Below are 27421 nucleotides of genomic sequence, written 5' to 3'. Positions count from 1 at the left end.
GGACCTCATACAGTGTGATATGCAAAAGGCTGCACAAGGGCTGTGGGGACTGAAAGACATTTGTGCCGAAGTTCTTTAGGAGTCACTGGTGTGTAGTAAATGTCATTTTGTCTTTGGTTGATTTGTTGTCGTACACTGTGTGTGTGTGTGTGTGTGTGTGTGTGTGTGTGTGTGTGTGTGTGTGTGAGTGTGTGTGAGTGTGTCACTTACTTTGAGCAGGTGAAGTTTGCCTCCCGAGCTGCGAGTGCAAATAAGGAAGTGCTTGGTGAAGAGGAAGCACTGCCTCTCTCCTTCCTTTTTGAGAGAGAGAGAGCCGAGCCGAACCTTACTGAGCTTCCCTCTTTCCACTGAGGGCAACTGGATCAAAGAGCCTGAGAGGAAAAGAGAGAGAAGGAGAGAGTTAATGAGAAAGACAAGGTATTCTCTGTTGAGAGACAATGGAGGCACAGAACACCAACACAAATGATAAACGAAGATCAAAGACACTGCTTTATCACTGAACAAAACCCTACAAGAAGAAAGGTAGATTTACAATTGGGAGATACAAAGATGGAGAATTTATAAGCCATAGTACAGCAAAAGGAAATCCTCTGGTAACTTAAAGACAACATTGAATTTAATCATACATTTCTCCACCTATGAAATTAATCTTCTTTTCTGATATTTTTAACAAATCAATGCAGGAGGGTATAAATAATTGTAACCAATAATATCATTGCCTAACATGTGGATGTGGTTTAATGTTGCAATCAAATACAAATAATGTATTCTCTCCCTTCATAATTTTTTGCTGAATATTCTGTTTCAACAGTGTTGGCGAATCTACTTCTGTAGCTTCCCAAGCTGCAAGCTACTCATAACATAAAGTAAAAAAGTATTTAGCTACACTATAAGTTACTTACAGAAAGTATCTAACTACACTGAAGCTATTTAAAGAATTTTTTTTTTTAAATATTTTGCAGTTCTGATTGCAGAATTAAATAATATAACTTAATAGTTATACAGGTACATTTAATTAGGGTGACATTAACAAATTAGGCAAATTAGGGTGACGATATTAAATCTAAAACAAATTAAACAAATTAGGGTGACAATATTAAATTAACAAGCTAATTTAGACTTAAAGATGCTGTAAGCGATTTTAGCCGTTCTAACTTCCATGAGACTGAGCTGTTGATTTAGCCATGCCCCCTCTTTCCAAAACACAGCACCAATACTGTTGAAACCAGAGGTGGAAAGTAACAAATTACAACTGCTCTCGTTACAGTACTTGAGTACATTTTTCACATTTTTCTACTTTTTTTAAGTATAAATAAATAATAGTGCTTTTACTTTTACTTGAGTTGATTAAAAATGAAGTATTCATCACAATTACAAATTACAAAAAAAACAAAAACATAATATTTCAGAATTCTTGGGAAGAAGAAAGTTATAAGCACTAAATCTAAATATAAACTAAAACACGTCGTGTGTGGCACAACGGAAGCCCGCAGGGCACAGCATCATGAGCACAGCAGCTTGCATAAACTGCCGCCGGTGTCCTCTCTTCTCTAGCTTCTCCAAGACTTTCTGCCCTGTCACTATACAAGAACTGTAATACTGTGATTTTCTGCATAGTTCATTTTATTCTGGAAAGGAGTCGTTCATTCAGATAAGAGGGAACAGTCTGAACAGGTTTAACCACTGATCAAACTTCACTTGTTTTTTTTTAAGGCAGGCAATGTTTTAACTGTGTCAAACATTAACACAATGTAGTTTGACATATATGTGGGGATATCTTGTTTACTTGCTACTATATGTCTAAAACAAACTTTTAAATACCTTAGAAAGATACAATGGCAATAGTGTCAGAAACAGACAGGCTCTCGCTTCTATCAATCCGCATCAGTTCGGTATTGTACTCCAGCATTAAATTCCGTAAACGTTCGCTCCTCTTGTTCAAAATAAACTGTCTTAGCAGGTAACACTCTCACTCACGGTGCTGTACTGTACTTCTCTGCCCTGTCTCACCTGCTAGAGGCCAAAAGTGCGCAAGGGATTGATGTTATATAAAGAAGGTATGAGAAATCATAAAACATATTGAACAAAATGCTACCATTTACTTAATAATAATATCTCAATATGTTAAATAACCATAATGTTAATTAATACTTAACTGTAATACCATAATACATATACAGAACAACCACTTTTAGTGTTTGAATCAATCATATCTCACACTAAACACTGTGTGAAATGTTTATTTTTGCCTTATTTATTCAGTTGGCATGTAGGAGCTGATAACAGTTTGCTTAATTATCTAATTTCATATCTGGATAATTGCTGCAGTATCATAGAGGATAAATTTCCTCTTTTATGATATTGCATTATATTAGTTTTGTACAGTATGTTAACTTATTAGCCAAAATACTTGGGCATACATGAATAGGAATAAACCTGAAATAGGAGTGTGTCTCAGTCACAATGCACATGATGTTGTTTAGAGATGATTTAGAGACATTTAGAATGTTACAAATGGATATTTCTATTTAAATAAATGTTGTATTCTTAAAACATTCTGTTTGTCCAAGAATCCTCTGGCAGCAATGCAGGTCTTTGGCATTTAGAAGCTGCTAGTTTAGGACCAGTGAGGAGTCTGTTTCTCAAACTAGAGACTGTGATTTACTTGTCTTTTTGTTGTGCATCTTGCAGTCCACTTCCCTCTCTATCCTGGTTAGAGATTCTTTTTTCAAACATTAATGCATGTAATAGCCTTCATCTCTCTAAAACAACAGACTGTAGGAGTAAATAGAATTTCAGGAGAAATGTGTTTCTTTTTGCCTACTTTTAAAACAAAATTTTGACTTGTAAGTATAAAGCAACTAGTAAGAACTCAATATCTCAGCAAATGAGGAAAAAACCCACTGTATTGTGATTTCCACATGGTAGCGCAACCATTTTCATTTGTTCTAATAATAAGAACATTTTCTTAAGTACCAAATTAACACTTTAGAATGCTTTTTTAAGGAATAGGTGACACAGTATATGTTTGCCATTATGGGCAAAGAAATTTAATAAATACCATTTAAAACAATTATTTCAAACCGTAATAATAATTAGCAATTAATGCTTTTGACAGTATTTTTGATCAATTTAATGCATCCTTGGTGAAAGGAAGCATCAATTTCTTTCAAGAACAAAAATGTCTTTGTGTTCTAAAAATGGAAGCGTGTATACAATATATAATATAATTTTCATAAAGTAACTTGTAACGTAATTCCTTGAGTAGTTTTTCGGCAAACTACTTATTTACTCTTACTTGAGTCATGATATTTCTCAGTAATCCTACTTGTACTCAAGTAAATTATTTCTTCAGTAGCAGTACTTTTACTTAAGTAAAAAAAAATCAGTACTCTTTCCACCACTGGTTGAAACAGACAAAGCATGGTCCCACGGTTGTCAAAACACAACAGTAACAAATAGCGCCCTCAACTGACAAATTATAAATCAGAATATGGCATTAAGCCTCAATAATTTTCTGCAATGACAACACTAATGTGCAAAATTATTGACAGGCAGAAAGCGTCAGAGATAATAGCCCGCGGACACGTTTTTATTTGCTGTTTACAAAGTCTAGAGCTATCTCAGAGATCAGTGAGATATCTCAGGACACTTATTTAAGTGATATCTTTCAGGGAGTAAGAAAATTTATACAAGGCACGGCAGACTCTCAGTACATTATAGTAGAAGGAAAAAAACAATGCCGTTTATCAAGCGCTGAAACTTTGCTTGGTGCAGTGCAATCTGGAATAATGCTAAACATTGTAACAGTCACATCTTTGCAACCTGAACTTGTTCAGAATGTTAAATATTTGTGACACAGTGGGGGCCTGGGTTGCTCAGAGAGTATTGACGCTGACTATCACCCCTGGAGTCATGAGTTCGAATCCAGGGAGTGCTGAGTGACTCCAGCCAGGTCTCCTAAGCAACCAGATTGGCCCATTTGCTAGGGAGGATAGAATCACATGGGGTAACCTCCTCGTGGTCACAATTAGTGGTTCTCGCCCTCATTGGGGTATGTGGCAAGTTGCATGGATCGCGGAGAGTAGCATGAGTCTACTGTGCTGTGAGTCTCTGTGGTGTCATGCACAGCGAGCCACGTGATAAGATGTGTGGACTGACTGTCTCAGAAGCGGAGGCAACTGAGACTTGTCCTCCGCCACCCAGATTGAGGTGAGTAACCGTGCCACCACGAGGACCTACTAAGTAGTGGGAATTGGGGAGAATAACAGGATAAAAAAATATATATATACATTTGTGACACCTGTGCTAAAAACAATCTAGACACAGCGCAACGAATGAAACAGAACGCAGGTGTTTCGACATGCATATTTGAAACATTGAAGAAATAGTAATACACAGTGCAGTAGTCAAGGATGTTCATCCAGTGCGTTTACATAGAAAAACAATAGAAAATAGAGCAGACACACGCAAAAACACTTTCAGTGTGAACAGCTCTTAACTCATCTTTTTGCGCTTATCTGTGTGAGTGAAAGCACTTGAGCGAAGCAAGTTCCGAAGACCTGTATATTTTTTCATAAATTACAAACCCAAAGTCTTACTGACCCAAACCCAGCGGCTTTGTGAACCACTCTGAGACAGCAGACAACGACGTATCGGCGCATGTACTCAGAACAACATGTCACACCTCAAGCGTTTTATTGTGGAGCTTTCCTACCCGGTGTGGGGGGGCCCCTGACATCCGTGGCCCCACGCAATTGCATGACACATATTAAACCACTGGAGACATATGGAATACTTTTATGCTGCTATTATGTGATTTTTGGAACTTGAAAGGTCTGGCTACCATTCACTAGCATTGTGTGGACCTACAGAGCTGAGATATTCTTCTAAAAATCTTTTTTCTTTTCTGCAGAAGAAAGAAAGTCATACACATCTGGGATGGCATAAGGGTAAGTAAATGAGAGAATTTTAATTTTTGGGTGAACTATCCCTTTAAGCAGTAACGTATAAAAAGTGGTGCCATAGGGTGTTGTTAGTCAGCGGAGTACCTGCAACTCCTTCAGCCATGACTATATTCACAATATAAACAATCCCTTGAGTGCTTTATTGCTGTAATAAAATGGTTACTATATAATAAAAATATTAAGAAACATTTTTTATTAAAATGGTATTTTATCATGCATGAATTGCCATCCTTATTCTAGAAGAGAATGTGCCTGACATAACAGAATATTGCTATGCAACAAAAATAATGATTTGCTATGGGAGCTGCGTAGTGATATGGTTAGAACACTGTACTGACCAATCAGCATTAGGATTGGAACTACCCATTTAATAATTGGAAATGTGTCATATTACAGAAGTTAAATACATTGTTAATGCCTTTTTATGTTGTCTTTAAGCATAATGACTATAATAATGATTTATTCTCATTCAATGCACATCTGCTCATTATACCATGTTTTCCTCCTCTCTGTTACATGGCTATATTCTAATACATTACAAATCACCCAAACTTAAACCTTTAAATGCTGTTTTGAGCCTGGAGGCAATGCCATCTGATTCTAAAGCAATATATTATTCAGAACCCGAGAGAATCAATACAAAGCTGTATAGTAGCTGTCACTCACACTCTTGCTCTGCTAAAAACAGCGTGTCAGGCAGGTGACAGCTCGGGGCGCTAACAGGACTCACCTTGTCTCACAAACGTCTGGCTGGTGTCAAGGAGGATGTCACAGCCCTCCACAATCATGCGCTCAATCGCCAGGTTCTTACGGATGTTTTCTGTGTCACTCACTTCATCGTGCATCACCCTGGAACAGCGCAAACATGACACTTATGTCTAAATAAAAATGTGAGAAAATGTACCTCCATAATTCTTGCCACTTTGATTAACACTTTGCCAAAACTGTAAATTAACTTGGTATAAAAACCACAATAAAGTGTACATTTAAAGAATACATTTTTCCCTTGATGATGGCAAGCGGTCCAGGCCCTGAAGCAGCAAAGCAGTCCTAAATCATGATGCTCCCTCCACAGTACTTCACCGACGAGATGATGTTTTCATGTTGGTCTGTGGTGCCCTTTTATGCAATATGTAGTGCTGCAAGTTTTTCCAAACAATTCAACCTTACTTTCATCAGTCCACAAAACATTTTCCCAGTAGCATTGTGGAGTGTCAAGGTGGTCTTTGGCAAACTTCAGGGGCGCAGCAATGTTTTTGTTGGAAAGCAGCGGCTTCCTTCGTAGTGTCCTGCCATTGACACCATGCCTGTTTAATGTTTTCTGTATAGTAGACTCATGAACAGAGATGTTAACCAGTTCCAGTGATTCCTTCAAGTGTTTAGCTGTCAATCTAGGTTTATTTTTATACTTCATTGAGCATTCTGCGGGGTGCCCATTGAGTCATCTTGGCTTGACGGCCACTTCTAGGGAGAGTATACACAGTACTAAATCGTTTCCATTTATAGACAATTTGTCTAACTGTGGACAGATGAATATCTAAGCATTTCAAGAGATCTTAGCCTTCTGATATTTTTTTTTTTTTTTTTTTTTTGCGAGGCATGATCCACATCAGCAGATGCTTCTTGTGAATAGCAAACTCAAAAAGTTGAGTACTTTTTTAAAAGTCAAAGTAGCTCTAACCCACACCTCCAATCTCGTTTCATTAATTGGATGCCAGGTTTGCCAACTCCTGCCTCTAATTAGCTTTTGTTGACGTCATTAGCCTAGGGGTTCACATATTTTTTCCAACCTACACTGTGAATGTTTGACTGATGTATTCAATATGTACAAGAACAATACAATAATTTGTGTGTTATTAATTCAAACAGATTGTGTTTGTTCATTATTGTAACTTATTCAGATTTGAAGACAAATTTATACATAAAAGCAGTTAATTCCAGGGGGCCTGGGTAGCTCAGTGGTAAAAAAAAAAAACGTTGGCTATCACCCCTGGAGTTCGCTAGTTAGAATCCCAGGGCATGCTGAGTGACTCCAGCCAGGTCTCCTAAGCAACCAAATTGGCCCGGTTGCTAAGGAGGGTAGAGTCACATGGGGTAACCTCCTCGTGTTCGCTATAATGTGGTTTGTTCTCGGTGGGGCGCATGGTGAGTTGAGCGTGGTTGTCGCGGTGGATGGCGTGAAGCCTCCACACACACTATGTCTCCGTAGCAACGCGCTCAACAAGCCACATGATAAGATGTGCGGGTTGACGGTCTCAGATGTGGAGGCAACTGGTATTCGTCCTCCGCCACCCGGAATGAGGCGAATCACTACGTGACCACGAGGACTTAAAAAGCACATTGGGAATTGGGCATTCCAAATTGGAAGAAAAAGCAGTTCATCCAAAGGGTTCACAAATTTTTTCTTGCCACAGTATTACAAAATTGTATTCATTTTACCTGAAAAGTACGGCACTAACTAAACTTTTAGCAGGTGGAAAAACTTTTTCCATGGGCAGACAGACAGAAGTGAGAAGGGGTGGCATAGGGAGCTGCTTGGAAATAAGTTACCCACTAGGACTCTGAATGACCCTCTAAATGAATGGAGAACAGCCACACCTGAGAATCCTTACATCTAAACAGAAACTGTGTATTAACCTGTTTAAACTTTTAAAGCTGCAGTGTGTCATTTCTGCACCACTACTGGCACAAAATGGAATTGGAAAATATTGACTGTTTAAAAAAAGGTTTCTTCCCGCCTGACATTATCCAGTCAAACAGGTAGTCCCAAACTTACGTCATTGGTCTAGTCAGTGTTGCAATTTTGAAAGCATGGCAGAGCCATAGTGTTTACACTTTTTGGGGTAATCAACAAACTAATGGCTTGCTTATAGTTGTCTCTGCACAGTAACAGGAGAAATAAGAGGATAGGGAATAGGGATATTTTAACATAGAAATAGCACACAGCAGCTTTACTTCTGTTGCATTTAAAACTACTACTGCCAAAAAATCAAGCCACCTTTTCACTTAAGAATCAGTGTGGTGTCCTCAGTGTGACTCACCTGGAGAGTTCCTCAAGTTTGGACTTGGCAAATTCTAGACTTTTCCTTTCCACATGCTCATGAGGTGTATGAGCCAGTAGTTCATGGAGGGTGATAATATAGCGAGGAATCTGTCAATCAATCCAATAAAGAGAGGAACAGGGTTAAAAATGAAACTGTAAAAAGAGAGTGAGGGTTATCAACACGCCCAAATGGAATCTGCGCCCACAGAACTCAGCAGAAAGTGCTGCAGATTAATTTACAAAGTTCTACTAGAGACAGTATAGGATGAGATGGGTAGTGAACACTCATGTGTATACTCATGAATGTGAGGAATCGTAACACTGAATAAGGCAGCTGTAAGAATGGAAGTCCCGCCTTACAGTTAAAAGAGACTATCGCCTTTTTTATAGAGACATCGCATCGTCACTTTACTCGATATCATGCAAGTGCATTAGCTGAACCAACCTGAAAAATACCAGATTTTTTGCATAATCTGAGCTAAAGAAGCACAATTTCTGATACCATTGTTGTCCAGTGTTATTTGATCATAATCTTGACCAACCTTTTTGGAGGTTTCAGTCTTTTCCCATTCAAGGAGATTGTAGCAGTACGTGTATCCATAGAAAATAGCTGCCCAGTGGCGTTATGAACATGACTGCTGAATGACCTGACTTGCCTTAAAGGGACTTATCTACACATCTCCCACTCCTTGCATGCTTGTTTATTAAATATTTTGCGATTCATTTTTTTATTGTTTTATTTTGCGATTTGTTTATTAAATATCTTTGGGGCATTTGTTAATGCTTTCAGCTACAAATAAGAGTGTACTATATATATATATATATATATATATATATATATATATATATATATATATATATATATATATATAATTTTTTTTTTTTTTTTTTTTTTTTTTTTAAAGAACGCCTAAGATGGTTTTCTGGTTTTAGCTGGATTAAGTTGGTCTACTGCAGGTGGTCTCCTAGCCTGGCCAAGCTGGCCCTTAACTGGTCAAATTGGTCTCCCTGTCTGGCCCCAACAAACAGACCAGACTGTGAGACCAGCTAATAGTAGAAACCATCTTAGGCTGGTTTAAGCAGTTTTTTTTTTTTTCAGCAGAATAGTTTTCTCTGCCCTGTTTAACAAATTTTACGATGTCTAAATACATTCAGCAGAATTCTACAAATGTTATCCCTATAATCAGTACAGAATACATTTAAAAATCTGCAGATTTTGTCTAGCCCTGGATTTTAGGAAACTCAAATAAGAGAGAGCCTTGAATATTTGAGAAATTGAGATACATCAGGTTCCTACAAGTGATGAATTAGGCTCTTCATGAGTACTGATTAATGAAACAGTTCACTCAAATGGTTTATGGAAAAAAATTACCTTACTTGTTTGAGCATTCTAATAACTGTGCTTGTTGCAGAATCACAAGCCATCAATTCCCAAAAGGCTATTCAAATTAATTAATTCACTTCAATGATGAGGCTGGAATTAAAATAATTAATAAGAGACACACCTGAAACATGGGGTATGTGAGGAAGGTTTCCAGCATCCTCCCCTCACAGGCAGCATTGGATTCATACTGCTTCAGGAGTTTGTCAAAGTCCCGGTTCTGTTTGCAGTTGGCCAGAACCTGAAGACTGTACTGATGGTTCCTCACAAACTCCTGATAGATGTTCAGCATTGGCAGCAAGATATCAAAGAGATCAGCTAAAAAGGAGAAAAAACAAAGTAATTGTCATTAACAATGTCTTTTATTCACAGTGTTGCTTAAGAACGCTTATCTGGGGTTTAAGGTTCAGATGTTGGCAGGGTTTTTTGTCTGCACCCCATTGTTGCAGAAGTGTGCTTGTCTGTTTACAGGGTGATAGGACAAAGACAGACATCACTGACAGTGTTTGATTGAGACGCTGTGCGTCAGCGGAAATGGCTTGTCCTTGATGTTAGTGTCACCCTGCAATGAGCTGTCTTTGTTGGTAGGGAGTTCTGAATAGCTTTTTCCTGAGTGCACTAATAGCTTTTTGAGAGAAAAAACTTAATGGCGATAACATACCTAGAACCAGTGTGGGCCAGTTCGCTATCCTCGCCTTCAGGCCTTGATGGAATATTTCATGTAGAAACATGATTGTTTCACTGAGGACAAAAAAGAAAATATCAATACAACGGTGCATTCTAAGGAGCCATTCACACAGGATGCATTCTTGACATGCCGTCTTGAAAGCAAAGACATTTACAGTGTGTGACGTAAAACAGTGAGATGCAATGGGCAAAAACATCCATCAAACGCATGTGTACTTAGACCAACAATCAAAAACGTGCTAGGTAAAGTCTAGGTAAAAACAAATTTGATGTCGGCTTGACAAAGCCGTGTCTACAATAGTTTTAAATGGTTGAAGTTAAATGATTATAAAGGCCTTACTTACGGTAAGACAGACAAAAAGTCAGAGAGACAGACAAACAGATCTGTTCTGGCTGGTTGCTAGGGTGTTTTGGTTGATTGATAGGCATTGCTAGGGTGTTCTATCTAGTTGTTAGAGTGTTGCTTGATGTAAGTCTTTTTTATTATTATTGTCTGTTACACTGTAAATCGTAATGCTCAAAATAATTAATCATTTTGAATAAGGAAAAATTCAATCATAAAAATTAGTTCAAATAAATTAACCTTGATGAGTATTAAGACCTTTCTTTTGAGTTCACAAAACTGACACCTTTTAAGTAACCTGAATTGTTTTATTGGATTGAGTTTAATGAACTTGTCTATTTAAATTTACATGAACTTAAATTTTTACTGAAACTGGGCAGGGGATTTCTATTTCCCAGCATGCTTTGCTTGACACTCGACAGAGAGCGTAAATGTTAAAATTAAGTGTTATATAATGTGTCTTTGTGCAAGATGAATGTAAAGGGGAGACTTCTTAGTGTTCAGTGTTTTGTTGTGTTATTCAGTAGAGTTTCTGTTATGTTAATGTTTTGGGGTTTTACCATTATGGTGAATATTGGAGCTTGAGCTTAGGTTGAGGACAGGTCCAATTTAAAATTGTTCTACAGTAAATTGTTTTACTTGTTGAGTAATTGCTATACTAATCAAAACATAGCATTTCCAATTAACATGCATTCAGCATACTAATATTTAAATTGAGATTACATGGTAATTATAAGTTCAGCTAAAGAGTTAAATTTAATATTAAGTGCCATTCAAATGTGATAGCTTACTCAATATTTCAAGTTAAGAGTGATTAACATGCATGTGTAGCTCAAAATCAGAAATTTCTATTAACTTAAACTTGGGAGTTTATTAACTTAAAAAACTGGATGTAACTGATTGCATCAAATTTCTGCAAACTTATTAGTTCTTCAAACTTCTTAGGGTTTACAGTGTACAGGAAAACCATAAGTCCAGTCAGTTAGAAAAGACATAGCAACCCGAGTCAGACCTGTCTGAAGATCTGTGCTAAGTTTGGTGGATGAAGCTGGAAATTAAGCTCTATGAGGAGTTACAATTAAAAATTGTGGCCTTGGCTTAGGGATTTTGAAAAACCTTTAAATCAAGCCTGTAGAATAAAAGTATGTTGGATTGACAAAGAAATACAGTATGTGGAACACAAGAACTCATTCTGTGTGAACAGCACCTAAAAGATGTGTTAAAATATCACACAAATAATCGAAATAATTGTGTTGGAGAAGCAGGCAAACAGAACAGTCTAAACAGACTCCCGACTGCACACAAACTGTCAAAACACTGCAGTAATTATGCAACAACACTGACCCTGGTTGAGCCAGGTTAGATGTTCATTTTAATTTATTTTTTGAGAGCATTCAGTGCATACAACAAAACAAACTTACAGGTCATCAAACACACCTGTTAAGGAAGATGCTGCTGACATCATCATGGTTTATGGGTGGTTTCTTTGAGCTGGCGGCCATTCTAAGGGGCCTCAGGAAGCAGTTGACCAGGATGGAAAGCTGATGGACGTACTCTGTCTCAGCCTCCACCATGTTGAAGACAATCTGGTTCCTCTTCCTCATGCTCTCAGCGTGAGGAGAACAGATGTAGTCCTGCACAATAATCTTCCACTTTCTTCTACACAGCCAGCCTCGCATGAAACTCTGGACCTAGAAAGAGAAAGTATATGTTGTACACTTTTGAAAAATGTTTTATCAGGTAACCTAAAATATGTGCTTCATGTGGTAACATCTACATTAACTGGTTTTGTTAAACAATGCTACTAAATCAGACTAAATCAACCTGACAAATTAGGTTACACCAGTGATAGTCATTTATATGGGTTACATCAAGTAGGAATAGATCCTTGAGGTAACAAATGTCCTTAGTTAATGTGATGAACTAAACCTGTGTTTACTCTGCTTAGGCACCGGTGTGAACTTGAGAGGCATTGACTGCATACATCTACTAAAATTTCCATGAAAACCAGTTGGGTGAAAGTAATTGCAAACAATGGCTGATAAAAGTTAGATTAGTTCTGATCATTTGTTTGCAAATGTCAATTTATTTGAGATTTTGTTATTTAATTCAAAATACTTTTAGGGGCCACTGTAACCTATGTAAATACAAGCATTGGTCCAGAGTATCTTAAATTACTGTTTGATGACAGAATGATAAAAAGATGCAGAAAGGTGGAAACAAAATGATGACAAACCCCTCAATCTGAACCTCAGATCTTCATTTCTTTCATTTCTCATATGACAAAATATCTTGGTCCTGGTAGTGAGGTTCCATTATTTACCTTTTTGATTTTCTTGATATCAGGGTCCTCTTCCTCCTGGTACACATGGTAGGGACGCATTCTTTCCTTAGTTTTGTTCAAGGCTATAATCTTAAAGGGAGAGCAAGATACAACACCAAAAGTCATTACTGAGCACTACCACCTGCAAAGCACTTGCAAAGGGAAATTGGTGGAGGTGACTGTCCAAATTATTGGACTGCAAATGCTTCCAGTGATTGTATGTGATAAATCAGATAATGCTGGAGTATTTAGTGTTCATCTCCCACAGTGTATAATCAGTGTGTCATAAATGTGGGTCATTGAGATGCTGTGTGGGTGCTGGCACATCAGATAACCATCTTAGCTTCCTCTCCACGGACAATTTCCTTCCTTCATTCAAAAGCCTTCATCAAAAAACTTTGTCACCAAGTCTTTTATCAGCCATTTACTTTGGATGCAAATAAGAGGGTAAATGCCCCATAGCGTATCTAGCAGTGCGGTCTGCAGGCACAAGCCAAACACTTCAGATAGCTAACATGGTATTGTATGCTCTAGACGATATGCTATGTTGATTTTTGTCCTTTTTTCTTTCTGTGTGAAGTGTAAGAATTAACATAAAACATTTAAAGGAATATTCCTGGTTCAATACAAGTTAAGCTCAATCAACAGCATTTGTAGCATAATACTGATTACCACAAAATAAACTTAAAAAAAAAACAAAAAAAAACAAAAAGATGATCTGACTGTAAAAATTATGATTTAAACAACTTTACAGCTCAAATGATACACAAGTTTAACAGCAGAATTAATGCAAGTGCTTTTATAAAATGATAACCTTCACATTTCTTTGTGTAAACCCTCTAAAAATTGGCCACATTCACTTTCATTTGCCCCATTCACTTACATTGTAAGTGCCTCACTGAAACCCAGATTTTTGCTTTTTTTTTTAAAGAAAAAGGAGGGACAAGTCGAAAATAATTTTTGTGGTAATCAACATTATGCCACAAATGCTGTTGATTGAGCTTAACTTGTAATGAGCCCAAAACATTCCATTAATCCAATCAAAGTGGCTTCATCACTACTTATGATGCCTCATTTTGGATCAAGTACTGTAGATGGTGGTGATGTTGACTATTTTTGGTCCTCCTGCCCTTCTCAAATTGTATAACATACATACTTAATTAGCATGGTTTTAAATATTCTATTAAGTATATAACATCAAATAAAACTAATACTTATGTTTTGTTTTCATAATAAAATGAAATACAACTAAAAACACTGTGTACACATGCTGCATTTACACAGAATTCACAGTATTTGTGAATATATTGGCTTTATGAATATACTATAATGCCAGGGAGTGAGCTAGTGGTTGTTGATGAAATTTGTGATTTTCCATCCCATAAAATATTCACAATGCACAAGAAGCTTGAAATGAGATGTTTTGCTTTAAAATAACAAAGCTTTACAATTATCACTTACAAAGTTTATCATTTATTCATAAAAGAGTACTACTAATATAATTGTGACACTCCATGAGGGCATATTAAGATATTATTTTTCTTACTCACCAAACCTATATCTATGAAAATAAATAATAATGCAAGGAAAAGCACACAATGAGTGTCTTTAAAAATTGGCTCTGAATTTGTATTAGGTTGAGACTGACAGACAAATAGACAGACAGAGATAGATGCTGTAAGGTTGGTTGATGGCTGTCCATCCGTGTGTCTATCTGTCCATCCATCCATCTATCTATCTATCTATCTATCTATCTATCTATCTGTCTGTCTGTCTGTCTGTCTGTCTGTCTGTCTAGATAGATAGATAGATAGATAGATAGATGGATGGATGGACAGATAGACACACGGATGGACAGATGGACAGAGAGACAGACAGATGATGAATGTATGGATGGACACACGGACGGACGGACGGACGGATGGACAGACAGACAGGCAGACGGACGGACAGATGGATGGATGGTTGGATAGATGGATGGATAGATAGATAGCAGGGCATTGATTTACACTATGAATCATGTGATCACATGCCGCTGACCCTGCAATGTCAATAATGGGGCATAATTCTTGTCCCCATGGCGACTGGGCCAATGGCGAGAATAATTTCCTGGTAAAACAACAAAGGAACAGATAGGTACAAAGCCTGGGAGATGTTCTAGGACACACAGGCAGCGAATATGTTGCTGGTAACCTTAATTACAAATAGAAATACTACAATCTACCACAAAGCAATACAGTTAAACTCCATATTAGGATTGTTTATCTCTGTGCAAGTTACAAATGCTTTTAGTACACAGGATCATTCAGTAAAGGCAAACACCTGCATTTGTGATTACAGTTAATGGAATCTAGAATGATTCACTGATTCATAAAACTGGGCTGCCATGTATATATACTGATGTTGGAAAAAAAACACATTCAATTTTACAGCTCGAACATGTACCTCAGATTTAAGCCTCTCAATCTCTGTGTCTTGGTCTTCCAGTTGTGTGCGGAGCTGATTGGCTGCAACCTTCTCTGTCTCCACAATCTGCACCAGGTGGATATACTTCTGCATGAGAACCTCACGCTCGATTATGATGTCAGAATAGCTGGATGAAAACAATAGAGTTAGGGGCCTTTCAGACAGAACACATTCTTGCACTAAAAAAGCTAGATGCAGTGCAAAGAATATAACAGAAGTCAGGTGTCTCTCATTTTTTAAAGGTTGACTTTTTCAAGTTAACGTCAAGTTAACCAAATTGCAATTTATCACTGGATGCTTTTTTTAAATAATTTTTTTTTCATTTTACCAAAATTTTTAAAGGTGCTCTAAGCAGTTTTTTTAATGGAATGCAACAGAAAATGTCTCTTTTACTTCTCACCTGTGTCTGTGACAGTGCTAGTCTAAATATAAAAAGTAAAAAATAGCCATAGGCTAGACAAATTCAAAATCAGAGGATGCTGAGGTGCTTTTGACACTCAGTCATTTTGCACATCATTGTACCAAGCTGGGAGCGTGGTAGTTGAAGCAGATCATTCAAGTTAAATGGTGAAATCAGCTTCATAAGCAGTTGTCAGTTGTTATTTTATCATGTAACACTATTTTGCTACTTCTACTTTTGACAAAATAATGTGCTGTGGTTCTCCTGCTCCATCTTGGTCTCAACAGTAAAACAGTATCTTTATAGGGTACAGTTTGAAAACAGGGAATGTGTCTAATTCAAGTATATCTGTCTGCCTCCTGCAAGACAACAAAAAACATCTACTATAGGACACGCCCACTCCAAGTAATGCCCCCTTGGATCATAAAGCGATTCTAAAAGAACTAATAAAATCCTATGCAATCACTGTATGATTCATGTTGTCTTAACTATGTAAATATAACAAAGAATAACTTTAAAATATGTCATATACTGTATATTATTAAACAGAAGATATAAATGGTGAGATTAAACATTTCTCTTCTCAGTTTTCTCCAGTAAGCTCATAAGCTAACCGGTTAGCCCATTAGCTTAGCATACCGCTAGTTTCTTCTCCTCTTCATTTCAATTACATTTCTTCTCACTGTCGCCACCTAGTGATACAGCAGTGTGATGGTATTCAATAGAACTTTTAAGTTGCTGTATATATAATCATTTTACAAACTTTAAATGTTTTGATCTTTGTGGTTAGGGTTAGAGGTTTGTATAGATGAAGCTGTAGGGTTGCTGTGGTACTCCAAAAAACACAACAAATGCAGTGTATGAATGTGACATCTAGGGCTGTCAATTTAAAATTTGAATATTCGTTGAATTTAAGAAAAAAAAAGCTTACAGTAGGTGGAGGTCTTTGGCCATTGCATCTTGCTCTCTTATAAGCATTTCTCAGATTAAGCAATGAGCTTTCAAACACTTTGTCTGGAGATCCTCGTGTTCGGTTCCATTCTATTGTGTTCCATCTGTTTGAACAAGCCCTGGCCTGGGCTCAAAGTCTGAGCCACTTCACCACCGAGTTCAGCCGAATACCACTGCTATCTGGGAATATTGCTACCCTACATACAACTGTAATGAATAAAAAATGATGTGGTATTTCGCTGTTATTATGAGGCTTGAGTCTGGGGTAGTATACTGTGGCATCAGTGCAAGTGTAACACCATGTAAACTGTAAAATGCTCTATTTTAGCAGCCAGGAATGTTCTTTGCAATAACATAACACAGTGCTGTATGGTTTATGTAGTCAGTGCGCCCTCTTGTGGACTACGGAAACAACGTCAATTTAAAAATCAGCTGACTTTAAAATTTAATTACAATTTTGAAAATATTTAAGGTCAAAATTTAGTTTCTCTGCCCAACTGACAGCCCTAGTGACATCCAACTGTTGCAAAACGTAAGCATTTAGCTGGATATTTGAAGGGGGGCGTAACTTGTAGTGGCTGTGTAGTGAGCGTGTCTTGTAGTAGCCTTGCAGGATGCAGGTGGACCCTTTTCAATTCAGTAGCTAAGTCTAGCGGACGTCCCAGAATGATAACATTGTTTACAGCACTTTTATGGTAACAATTCCACTTAAGTTTTACATTTTATTGGGTTTAAATTTTCTACAGTGCAATCTTGACTCTAAGCAGGAGTGAATGTACTTATCTCACATAACAATACCTATTCATGCTGAACACTGTGTCGAACATTGTCTCTTCATATTGTCCATGTTCTATTTCCAATTACATGTAAGTGAACAATGTCGGCCTGTTTGACTGTAGCCCTGTGTGGCCTGTCCAGATGTTCACACGCACATCTGCTCACGAGTAACAAAATAATCCTGTAGATCTCCCTAGTGACGCAATATGAATCTACACTGAAGCCTGAGTATAAATCTGTATAACCAGTATAAATCTCTGAAGTGCCTTAAATCCCAAATGGTTTGGGTGTGCAGAGAATGTGCATGTGTGTATGTCTCTGTGTGTAAGTTGTTAACAACAACAAACCATTGTCATAACATCATAAAATCATCTTTCACTTTTTGACTTATTTTTCTAACCAAAGTATCAAAACCAAAATGTCATTATTTTTGTGAAAGTTAAGCTGATCAGATATAAAATGGCATTTGCTTTATTGTAAACAGTGGCTAAATGCTGGAATATTGATGGGCTGCCCTTATAAAACTACTGGTGGTACTATGGTACAGTACGTTGATAGTATCATATGGTTATATCATGATACTTTGATGTAGATCATGGTACTGAATGATTGCCATATACTGTATACTGTATATAGGTTACCATGGTATTTACAGTGCATTTTACTACAAGCTACTTCAAAGAATACTTTAGCACCATGGTTCTTTTTTGTAAGTGTGTTTTCAAAATAGTCTTTCAGTTGGGAAGCAACCAAGTTGAGAAATTAACACCAGCCATTAATAACAACAATGCACTGCTGTTGAAGTACACATTTGATTACATCTTATGGAACAGATGAAAGAAAATCTGGCATTTTAAGCTCAGTTAAGATCAGCTAAGCTAAACTAAGTTAAGGTAGGTTAAGTTATTTGTAAGAGGACTCAGATGTGAAAACACTGAATGAAACAAAGATGTGAAAATACTTTGTACATTTTTTTTTATTTCACATATAAAGTGAGTTATTTAATATACAGTATATGAAATTAAAAACTATAAATGGCTGGTAGAAAATCTGAATGAATGGTAAAATTCAACTTTCACCGGCCTCTGTGACTGGTTGTCAAAAAAAAAAAAAAAAAAGTTAATTCCCCACCCTGGAAGCAATAGTGTTTCCACTGTCTAAAATCTCAGCTTAATATTCAGGCTTGTTTAAGGCAGATCTGTCAGACAACAAATAAAACAGTGTATACTTTCTTTGGATAATTGTCTCTTGGAGACGTATAAAACATGACTGCTAAGTTTTATCTTAGGCTGGATGTTTAAGCACCGGGGTGAGAGGAGAAACTGTGCTGTCAACCTCAGTGCAGTTTATCTGTTGCTGTGCTGCTTTGCAGTGACAGGGATAAATGCACAATGCGCTTGACTTAACACGCTCTGATGTGTCTCTCTCTTATTATGATGATTTTATTCGTTCAACCTGAGAGTAAATCTTCTTTAGCACTGCTAAATTTTAACTTTCTGACTGAACAGGACAAAAAAAGTAAAAAAAATACAAACACTGCCACACACACACACAAGAATACCTGGCCTGTTGGATAGCCTCCACCCATTCATCACATTCCGTCTCCTCCTCCGTCCGCAGTTCCAGAGGCTTTTGTCCATCATGGCCGAAGACGATGAGAAAATATTGCTGCAGATGCAGATACAACATGAGAAGTTACCAGACCTGTAAACCTGTCCATGTGTTAATAGTAAAAATATTTTAATAATTATGTTAAAACAACATCTTTGTTTCCATCCATTTAACTGCTGAATAAAACAGCTTAAACCAGCATATAATGGTTTGCTGGTTTTAGAAGGGTTATGGGCAATTGTCAACTGGTTTTTCTGGAAGATACCAGCTGAACACCAGCTAGACGATCTGAAGATCAGCTTGGCCAGGCTGGGAGACCCACTAGACCAGCTTATAGTAAACTAACTCCTGTAAGACCAGCATCTTACCAACATTTCATCTCAATTTTATGCATTTTCAAAGTTCTTCCTTTTTTACCAATTATTATCAGTAATTAAATTATATGGTGTTGAAAAAGTGCCATCTTGTAACTTATTACTGCAGGTTGTAACTTTGGCATCACTTTGATTTTAATTATACCTTTAAGGCAGTAATTAAACTTAAGTTTGCAATAGCAGTGGGTTAATTATTGTGATTTTTATTTACTTTTTGCAGGGTATAGAACTTCAAAATGTAGTCTTAAATATGAAAAAAGTTGCTGCTGAATATGATGAGTACACAGCCTGAAGCACAACAACACAAGTAACACGAGGCCTGCTTTTACATTTTCATAGAAACATCAAACTTACTGGCAGCACACAGACACTGACAATTTCTGTGAAATAAAACAGGGAAAGGGTTATGAGAGGCTGAGCACTATGTGGTTTGAGGCCATCTGCAAGGCAAATAAACAAAGGCATCTGCTTAACAGCAGGTGTGAGAGGAGTTGAATCAGCTATTGTCATAATGACCTGAGGGAACAGGGATGGTGTGAAGTTGTTCCCTTTTAGTTGGTTCACTTGGTACAACACATTGACTAGGATATTGCACCAAAAGTTGGTGTGGTTGAACATCAAGTCAACAGTTTAGCACACCAGTTTGACAAAAACAGTTTGAGATGAGCAGCCCAACACCAAGCACTAAAATGCCAAAATCTCGCCCCTGTCATATGGCATGTGGGTTTGTAATCTACAAAAGGGATACTTATGCCCAGTGTGTCTCGGCATAGTCAATGTGCACATTGTCGACTGCTTCGTCGATCCACTCTCGGTGTGTGATTTTTGTTGATAAAACACTCTGTGAAGTCATAAATAGGCATGACCCCCTCCTTTCTCCCTAAGTGGCGCACATGCACAGTATCACAGTGGGTGTTACAGACAGTGCAGACGGGCTACCGTTTTCAGTTTGCCGGCAGACCCCAGAGCTTTGGGGGGTTTTGATGTCGACTGGTGTAAAAGACACTGCCCATGTTCTAAAAGAGGAAATTTCTTCTCCTCTCATCAAGCATGCAATTCACCTGTCCCAAAGAATGACATAGGATTGCGTCCTATTATTGATATATCGGAGCATGTGTGGCAGTGTGCCAGTCTCCTTTTTCACTATGAACTGCTACATTTATGATCGTGCACCTGCTCTTTATGAATTAATAAATTTTGTGCTAAATGCAGTGTATATTCCTAAAGTCATGCCTGCTTCCTACAGATCCCTGCCTTTTGAGTTTACAACCTTTTCACCCCCAACGGTGATCGCATGCTTTGTGTCCTGTGCGTACTTTACACACTTATATGTCAGGACTGAGCCGTTTCATTTGTGTGATCAACTGCGTTGTCTAAACAACGCCTTTCTCACTGGATTGTAGAAGCTATTTCTTTGGCATACAGAAGCAGATGTGTGGAGTTGCCCGAGGGAGTGCACGTACACTCAACTCGTGGCATGGCTACCTCATGGGCACTATTTAAAAGGTTTTTGGAAGAAGACATTTGTGTGGCGGCCAGTTGGGCTTCACCGCACACTTTTGTGTGCCATTATTGTTTGGACATCTCGGTGGCTCATTCTGTCCTTTCAGGTGGGAACTAAGTGCTAATATGCTTTTTGTTTCAGCCTTTATGAGGCTCAAAAATAGGTCCCATATTCAATGTATTGTACTGAGTGAACTGACTGAATGGGAACATAAATGTATGCATTTAACTATTGTTCCCAGAAGGAGGGAAGCAAGGTACAGCACATCACAGCCCCCACTCACCATTGCTACGATGAAGAGCCTATTTAAATGATGGGAATCATGTAGGCAATAGTATTTATATACCTGCTGGGTGGGCAAGACTACCCAGCGTCAACTGCATTTTAGGCGTGAATAGAGGTTTCTTTGGTGTGTATATGAGAGCACAATATCCCATAGTCAATGTGTTGTACCTCGTTTCCATCCTTCTCAGAACAGCAGTTGTAAAATGCATAACTTTATGTTAGCATGTGTGCTCTCAAAGCCTTAATGACCTTCATTTGAGGGTGTAGAGTGTAGGGTGTTCAAGGTGTAGAACATCATATACAACAATTAGCATTTTATTTCAGAGTCATTGTATTTACATAATTTCCATTCCAAACAACTTATTCAATTTACTCTTGCGTAGTCAGACCTTTGACTAACAACATAAGGTCTGGTCCAGATTGCGGTTTATTTTGGCCAAGAACCTCCCATTTAGACAGTAAGAAACCATCTGACTGACATGTAAAGCACTCTGAAATATGTTCACAGCTAAATATTAACTTTTAACTTCACACGGTGCCCTAGGTGAGATCAGACATGAGTGTCCCCCACCCCACTCAAATCAGAATGCACAACACGTCGAACCTTGAGGCGGATGGGCTACAACAGCAGAAGACCACGTCTGCCACTTTATTAGGACCATAGATTTCCTAATAAAGTGTTAAGTGTATATTATTAAATTCTACTATAAATTAAATGACTTCTATACATGGGCTCAAATGAATCATTGAACCAATTATTTGAATTGATTCACTCAAATAAACTTTCCAATGCTACATACAGTGGCTGCGCCCAGAAGCTGGAAAATGCTGCCTTCAGAGACTGTATATGGAAGTACGTAGGATGAAAATAAGGTGCCTTTCAAACTTAAGCCATTAACTGATTAGGCAGCAAGGCAGCTGCCTTTGCTTTCAGATGGAGCCATTATGTGGATTGGTGAACTGAATGTTTTAAACAGTTCACTAACATGAACCGCCTGAATGAACCGATTCACCTAACTGTTTTTGGGTTTCATTTCCCATGAGAGAAACAGGGACAGGAAGGTTCAGGTGAGCGTGCTTGATTACTGCCTCGCTTTGGTTGGCAGTGGCTCCAGCGTGCACAATACAAAAAAGCAATGTAGTGTTTTATCATGTTACACCATTATTCAAAAGTAGCTTGTTACTGGAAAAGCTACACTATTGTGAAAGTAGTTTAACTACTCTCACACCTCTGTAATTAAGTTAGTAGCTCGGCTCCTTGGGACGCCCTAGAGAATGCTGCCGACCTAGGCAACTGCCCATATTGCCTATGCCAAGATCTGCCAGTGAATGATGATGAAACTTGCTGTGTAAAACACAGTAAGTTATCTTCTCTGTTGATTGCTGCATGCTGAACAAACCAATGCTAGCACTTCCATACTGTTTATACATCATCCTAGCCTTAGACAACAGAACACTATGTGGTCTGAAGCCGGAGATATCAAGTAAGAACATCCTACATCTAACTCTGAATACAATGCAGCATGTAGACTTTTGGTGCAGACTTGAACTTCGATTTCTTTAATTAGTTGAGAGAAAAGCTCCATTGGTCTTATATCTTAAACTGGTATTTGTGTTATGCCTGGACTTGTGCGATATTTAAAGAAGACTTTGAATTATCTTTTTAACTCATGATAGGGTTAAGAGCCAACTCAGATCAGCTCAGAATGAAACTAAAGACATCAGCTCTGTGGGACAGCTCCAATATTTTTTGTCATAGGCAATTATAAATAATAACATCCTAGTAAAAAGTTACTAGCTACTTGTCTATGTAGGTGAATTAACTATTATTGCAACCATTGAGGACTGGTTAAAGACTTAAAGACTATTACATAACATAAAGACTGGTGCTGCTTCAAAGCCATAATTAATTAAATATCAGCTTCATCAAGCTTGCAGGGAGCCAAACTTTTCTTTGTGCATTATTAACCACAGCTTGGCATTTATTTTATTTTTTTAAACAAGATCATCTCATACCATGAGTTTGGGGCTTTTTCAAGCAGTCAGAAGGATCTGAGGGTGGGCCTGCAATTACAAAAAAGCACTGCAGTGATGGTATCAGATGGTAATACTATGGCACTTTGATATATGCCATGGCATTGAATGATTACCATATACTGAATGGTACTTAATTATTCATATACTATGGTATTTACATGGTACTCCAAGGTACTTAAAAAAAATACCATACTTTCACGGTACATCCAAAAAACACATGGTTTTGCCATGTCCATGTCCAAAACACCATGATATTGCCATGTCCAAAAAACTAAAGTAGTACACTGGTATCTTTGTTTCTTTTTTGTTAGTTGAGCAGACCATTAGCTCTGGTCCTGACTAACAGTAGGAAATAATGAATTGGATTTTTAATAGCATTTTTCAAGCATTATTCAACTGATACAATCACAGCAACACAGCACAGACTGTCTAAATGCATGAAAGCTGATAATTTCCTAGAGTTTTTCCATCCTTTGGTTCCTGGATTAGCATACACTTAGTATACTGTGGGGAATAGATTCAAGCTATAATTAAGCATTGAGTTTATCTAATTTCGTGAGGCATCGTTATGCACATCAGTGCAGTCTACTAATTCAAAGGTTGAAGTGTCAGAAAACAGAACATATTGCATGTCTTTGTGCATTTGATGTTTACATAGTATCTGCAGCCAACACTAACAAAATTAGCTACTTCAGCTGGTCATGCAACAGTAAACACAACTAGCTCCGGTCATTGCTCTTTGAGTCATGCCTGAATTTACAAGGAGACAAAATACAGCACAAATATATTAGTCAGTTCACCGCAGCCATGTATATGCCTCAAACATAAATAACTGCTTTGTGTTCCAGCTTGTTTACAGGAGTGCATATGTGTATATGCACACATTTACAGTCAGATACTGCAACTGCAGTTGATGTCAAGTTCAAGGGATTAAGCGTTCAGCGTTTTCTAGAATTGACAGGCATGAGAGGCCTTATGTAACCCTCCCTAGATCTATTTACAGTCTCCCAGGCTGGCTGCCTCTCTGGACCCCTCCCTGGGCTTTAATGTAGCATGTAAACAGAGTAAAAAATCAGCATCAGGAATTCTGATGAACTCAGAATACAAACACAAAACCATCTCCTTGTCTTTCTGTGCTTTGTAGGCTACCAAAATAACTTGTAGAATTTACAGTACTTACAAGAATAAAAGAAAAGAAGCAACTCACTGGGTTGCTTGAAAATAATTAGGCCTATTACAGTATGTGTTTGAGGAAATTGTTGTTGTTTCTGAACATTAAGGCATAGTTCGCCCCAAAATGAAAACTCTGCCATCATTTACTCACCAAACCCATATGACTTTTTTCTTATGTGGAACACATAAGGATATGTAAGCCTGAGAATGTTAATCACCATTTAATTTTATTGCCTTTTCTTTTCATACAGTGGGAGTGAATGTTGACTAAGGCTAATATTTACATTCTGACTAAAATCACCTACCTTACATGAACTTAAAATGTATCCTATTTAACTTGCTCTTCCTCTCAAACGACATTCTGATCCAGCTGACATCACTAAAGCTGCGCAGATAATGTTAACAAATAGCCAAATAGCCCATTAGGCATTATTTTAGCAAATTTGCATTCAGGTCTGGCTCCATTCTGGTAATAAGATACCCACTTTTCACACTCCAATCAATTCCTACCCCATATTTTTTTCTTTTTTCTTTTTTCTCATTGAATATCTTGTTTCACTCTGTAAATCTGTTGTGAACAGAGTTTCACGAATATCCAAATACACCTACTGTATATCGAAGGTAAGTCTCTAGACACAGCATCTTGGAAATCTACAACCAGTCATTGGTGCATCAGTTTAAAATGCAAAATGTGTTAATTGCTGTCTAAAGGAAAAATGAAGCCTCTTAGCAATGCACCAATGAGGCTTTGTGCTGGATTAGTGACAACAGATACACTTAAATTCCAGGATAGGGGATAGAAAAGACAAAACAGGTACACAGACATTTGAGATAATACAAAGCACAACATTACAAGTTAGAAAAATGTCCTGCAACAATCTTTTACACCTTCCATTGCAATGCTCCTGTGCATACAAATGATAAGAAGTGAGTGATTTGCTAATACTTCTATATTTACTAGATTTTGTTGCTCTGAGCAGGCTCTGTAGACTGTATCACCTCCAAATACTGTGTAAAAGTGCAATACTGCATAAAAGCCTTATTAAAATGTCAGCTGTGATCCACATCAGCCCCTAATATCAAAGTCACCTCTGATGTCAAGATCTTTGACAATTACAGATATATATAATATATAATTAATTATATATAATACAAATGATATATTTTATCATTCATAATTTCTTATGTTTATTAATCATTCGACCGCAACCCTGCACTGTAAAAAAAATCTTGTTGTTTCAAATTAAATTTAAGTCAACTTAAGAGGGAAAATTGTTTAAACAGAACATAAAGTTGACTTAAATCAATATAACTTGTAAAATGAGCTTAACGTCTTTTTAAGTAAACTTGACTTAGTTTATTGTAATTCAATTAAAATTGAATATAGAGGTTCAGTTACTAATATTGTCATTTAATGTTACTGATAAAAACTCAAAGTAGTAAGGGCTATCCCATTGTCAGAGGTAAAATAAACTGCCATTTGATTATTGATGGCCAATTGATTTCCAGAGACCAATGTCTGATCCCTAAATTATATTCAGATTGAAGTTTGTCAAGAAGACATGCATGGGCCTCAACACTTTACATGCAAATCACAATGATGGTGACAATCATCAAACACATCGAGTAAAAAGATGAGCTTTGAATTACTGGATAATACTGGATGGATAATCATTTCATGTTTTTATATTTACAATTTAATGTTCAAAACATTAATTCCATTCCATTATTTCAGCAGTTCTGAGACTTGTGGCAACATTTTTACAAATTGATATTAAGTGGTTCATTACACAGTGTAACAATTATGGAAAGGAGGAAGCTGGGGCCGGCTTGACAGAACACGTAGACATTTATTGTTGCACTTTTCAGTCGCACACAATAACACACTTCACACTACGCTATGCTTTTCAGCTTCACTACACATAAACACTGTTGGCTTTTCAGCTCAACACTCTACACATAAACAGCTTCAACAGCCGTTATCTCTTCTCCTTAAGTACTCCCGCTGCCCCTCGCTGGAACGCGAGACTGGTGTGGCAAGCAGGTGAAAGTCACTCGCCACTTATCTTCCTGGCCTCGCTCTGCCCAGACAACGCTCAGCTCCGCCCTGCTCACCACACACATATTGTGGCACTTCCTAGGTGAAATGTGCACTGTGTGGCACTTAAAGAGAGTTACATTGTCTCCCAAACAGAGGAGGTTTTTAAGGTTAATGCTCTGTTGAGTTTTTAATCAACAAAACCTACCTACCTACCTCCTTACCCTAAATCTTAAACCTAAATCAAACTGATAGTGTTATAAAAGCTAATGTGACAGGAATAACGCACTTGCTGAAGCAACCATGTCATTTTGTGGTGCTTTTATTACATTTTTGGCTCATGTGTCGACTTGCATGCTCTCCAGAACTTGTACCCTAGACAAGTTTTTAAATGTACTGTAGTTGATTACACAATGCAAGCATTAAAATGTATCGTTCTAGTCATGTGCTTAAGTAAAAGTGCTTTGATGTCATAGATAGCATTGTGTGAGAAACAGGGTGAAAAGTAAGTGTTTATGAATGGATAATCTGCCATTTTAATGGTGATTTGTGTAAAAGTGTATGGAAGTCATTGTTGTTATAGTGCCTCTTGTTATAATTTAACCAGGAAACTGCCACGATACTTACAATGAGCCATGTAAAAAATAATGGAACAAAAATGTTTGTGTTATTCTATAAGATTAGGTTGTGTGGTTTATTGCCACTTAAGATACAGTTTCTCTGCCAACTTATAGATAAGTCAGATAGCATTCTGCAGAATTCTAATGCCAAAACCTTGCAAAAGAGGGGAAAAAAAAGCTAAGTACTGTAAATATAACCAAATGAAAAAATAAAGATGAGAAATAGCACACACTGATGCTGACCTAGTAAACTAAATTATCAATGGTCTGCCCCTTTAAATGCATGAACTCATTTCATCCCGGCTGAAAATGGACCCTGCCTTACACTGTGACCCTTCACTCACAACGAGTTATGTCTGTCTTTTCCCCTGTAATGATCTGACTGAAATACTTCCTAACCCATTTCTTCACACAAATCATACATTTGAGCAATGTATTCAC

General features: G+C 37.5%; 1 protein-coding gene across 3 annotated transcripts in view; it reads right to left on the bottom strand.

Moving 5' to 3' along the window:
- Positions 1-27421, bottom strand: part of LOC127428120 (ras-specific guanine nucleotide-releasing factor 2-like) — a 119011-nt gene that overhangs the window by 58377 nt on the left and 33213 nt on the right. For all 3 annotated transcript variants that reach the window (XM_051676220.1, XM_051676229.1, XM_051676235.1), the window contains exons 2-10: positions 18900-19006; positions 15190-15337; positions 12745-12834; positions 11859-12112; positions 10053-10132; positions 9516-9709; positions 8009-8118; positions 5698-5816; positions 211-371 (exon numbers count right to left, since the gene is read on the bottom strand). In XM_051676220.1, coding sequence (XP_051532180.1) covers positions 211-371; positions 5698-5816; positions 8009-8118; positions 9516-9709; positions 10053-10132; positions 11859-12112; positions 12745-12834; positions 15190-15337; positions 18900-19006 — 1263 coding nt within the window. The remainder of the gene's footprint in view (positions 1-210; positions 372-5697; positions 5817-8008; positions 8119-9515; positions 9710-10052; positions 10133-11858; positions 12113-12744; positions 12835-15189; positions 15338-18899; positions 19007-27421) is intronic.

The sequence above is a fragment of the Myxocyprinus asiaticus genome, chromosome 3 (assembly GCF_019703515.2).
Source record: "Myxocyprinus asiaticus isolate MX2 ecotype Aquarium Trade chromosome 3, UBuf_Myxa_2, whole genome shotgun sequence".
NCBI classification, from domain to species: Eukaryota; Metazoa; Chordata; class Actinopteri; order Cypriniformes; family Catostomidae; genus Myxocyprinus; species Myxocyprinus asiaticus.
The sequence above is the reverse complement of the archived record's forward strand: the minus strand, read 5'-3'. Positions and strand labels throughout refer to the sequence as shown.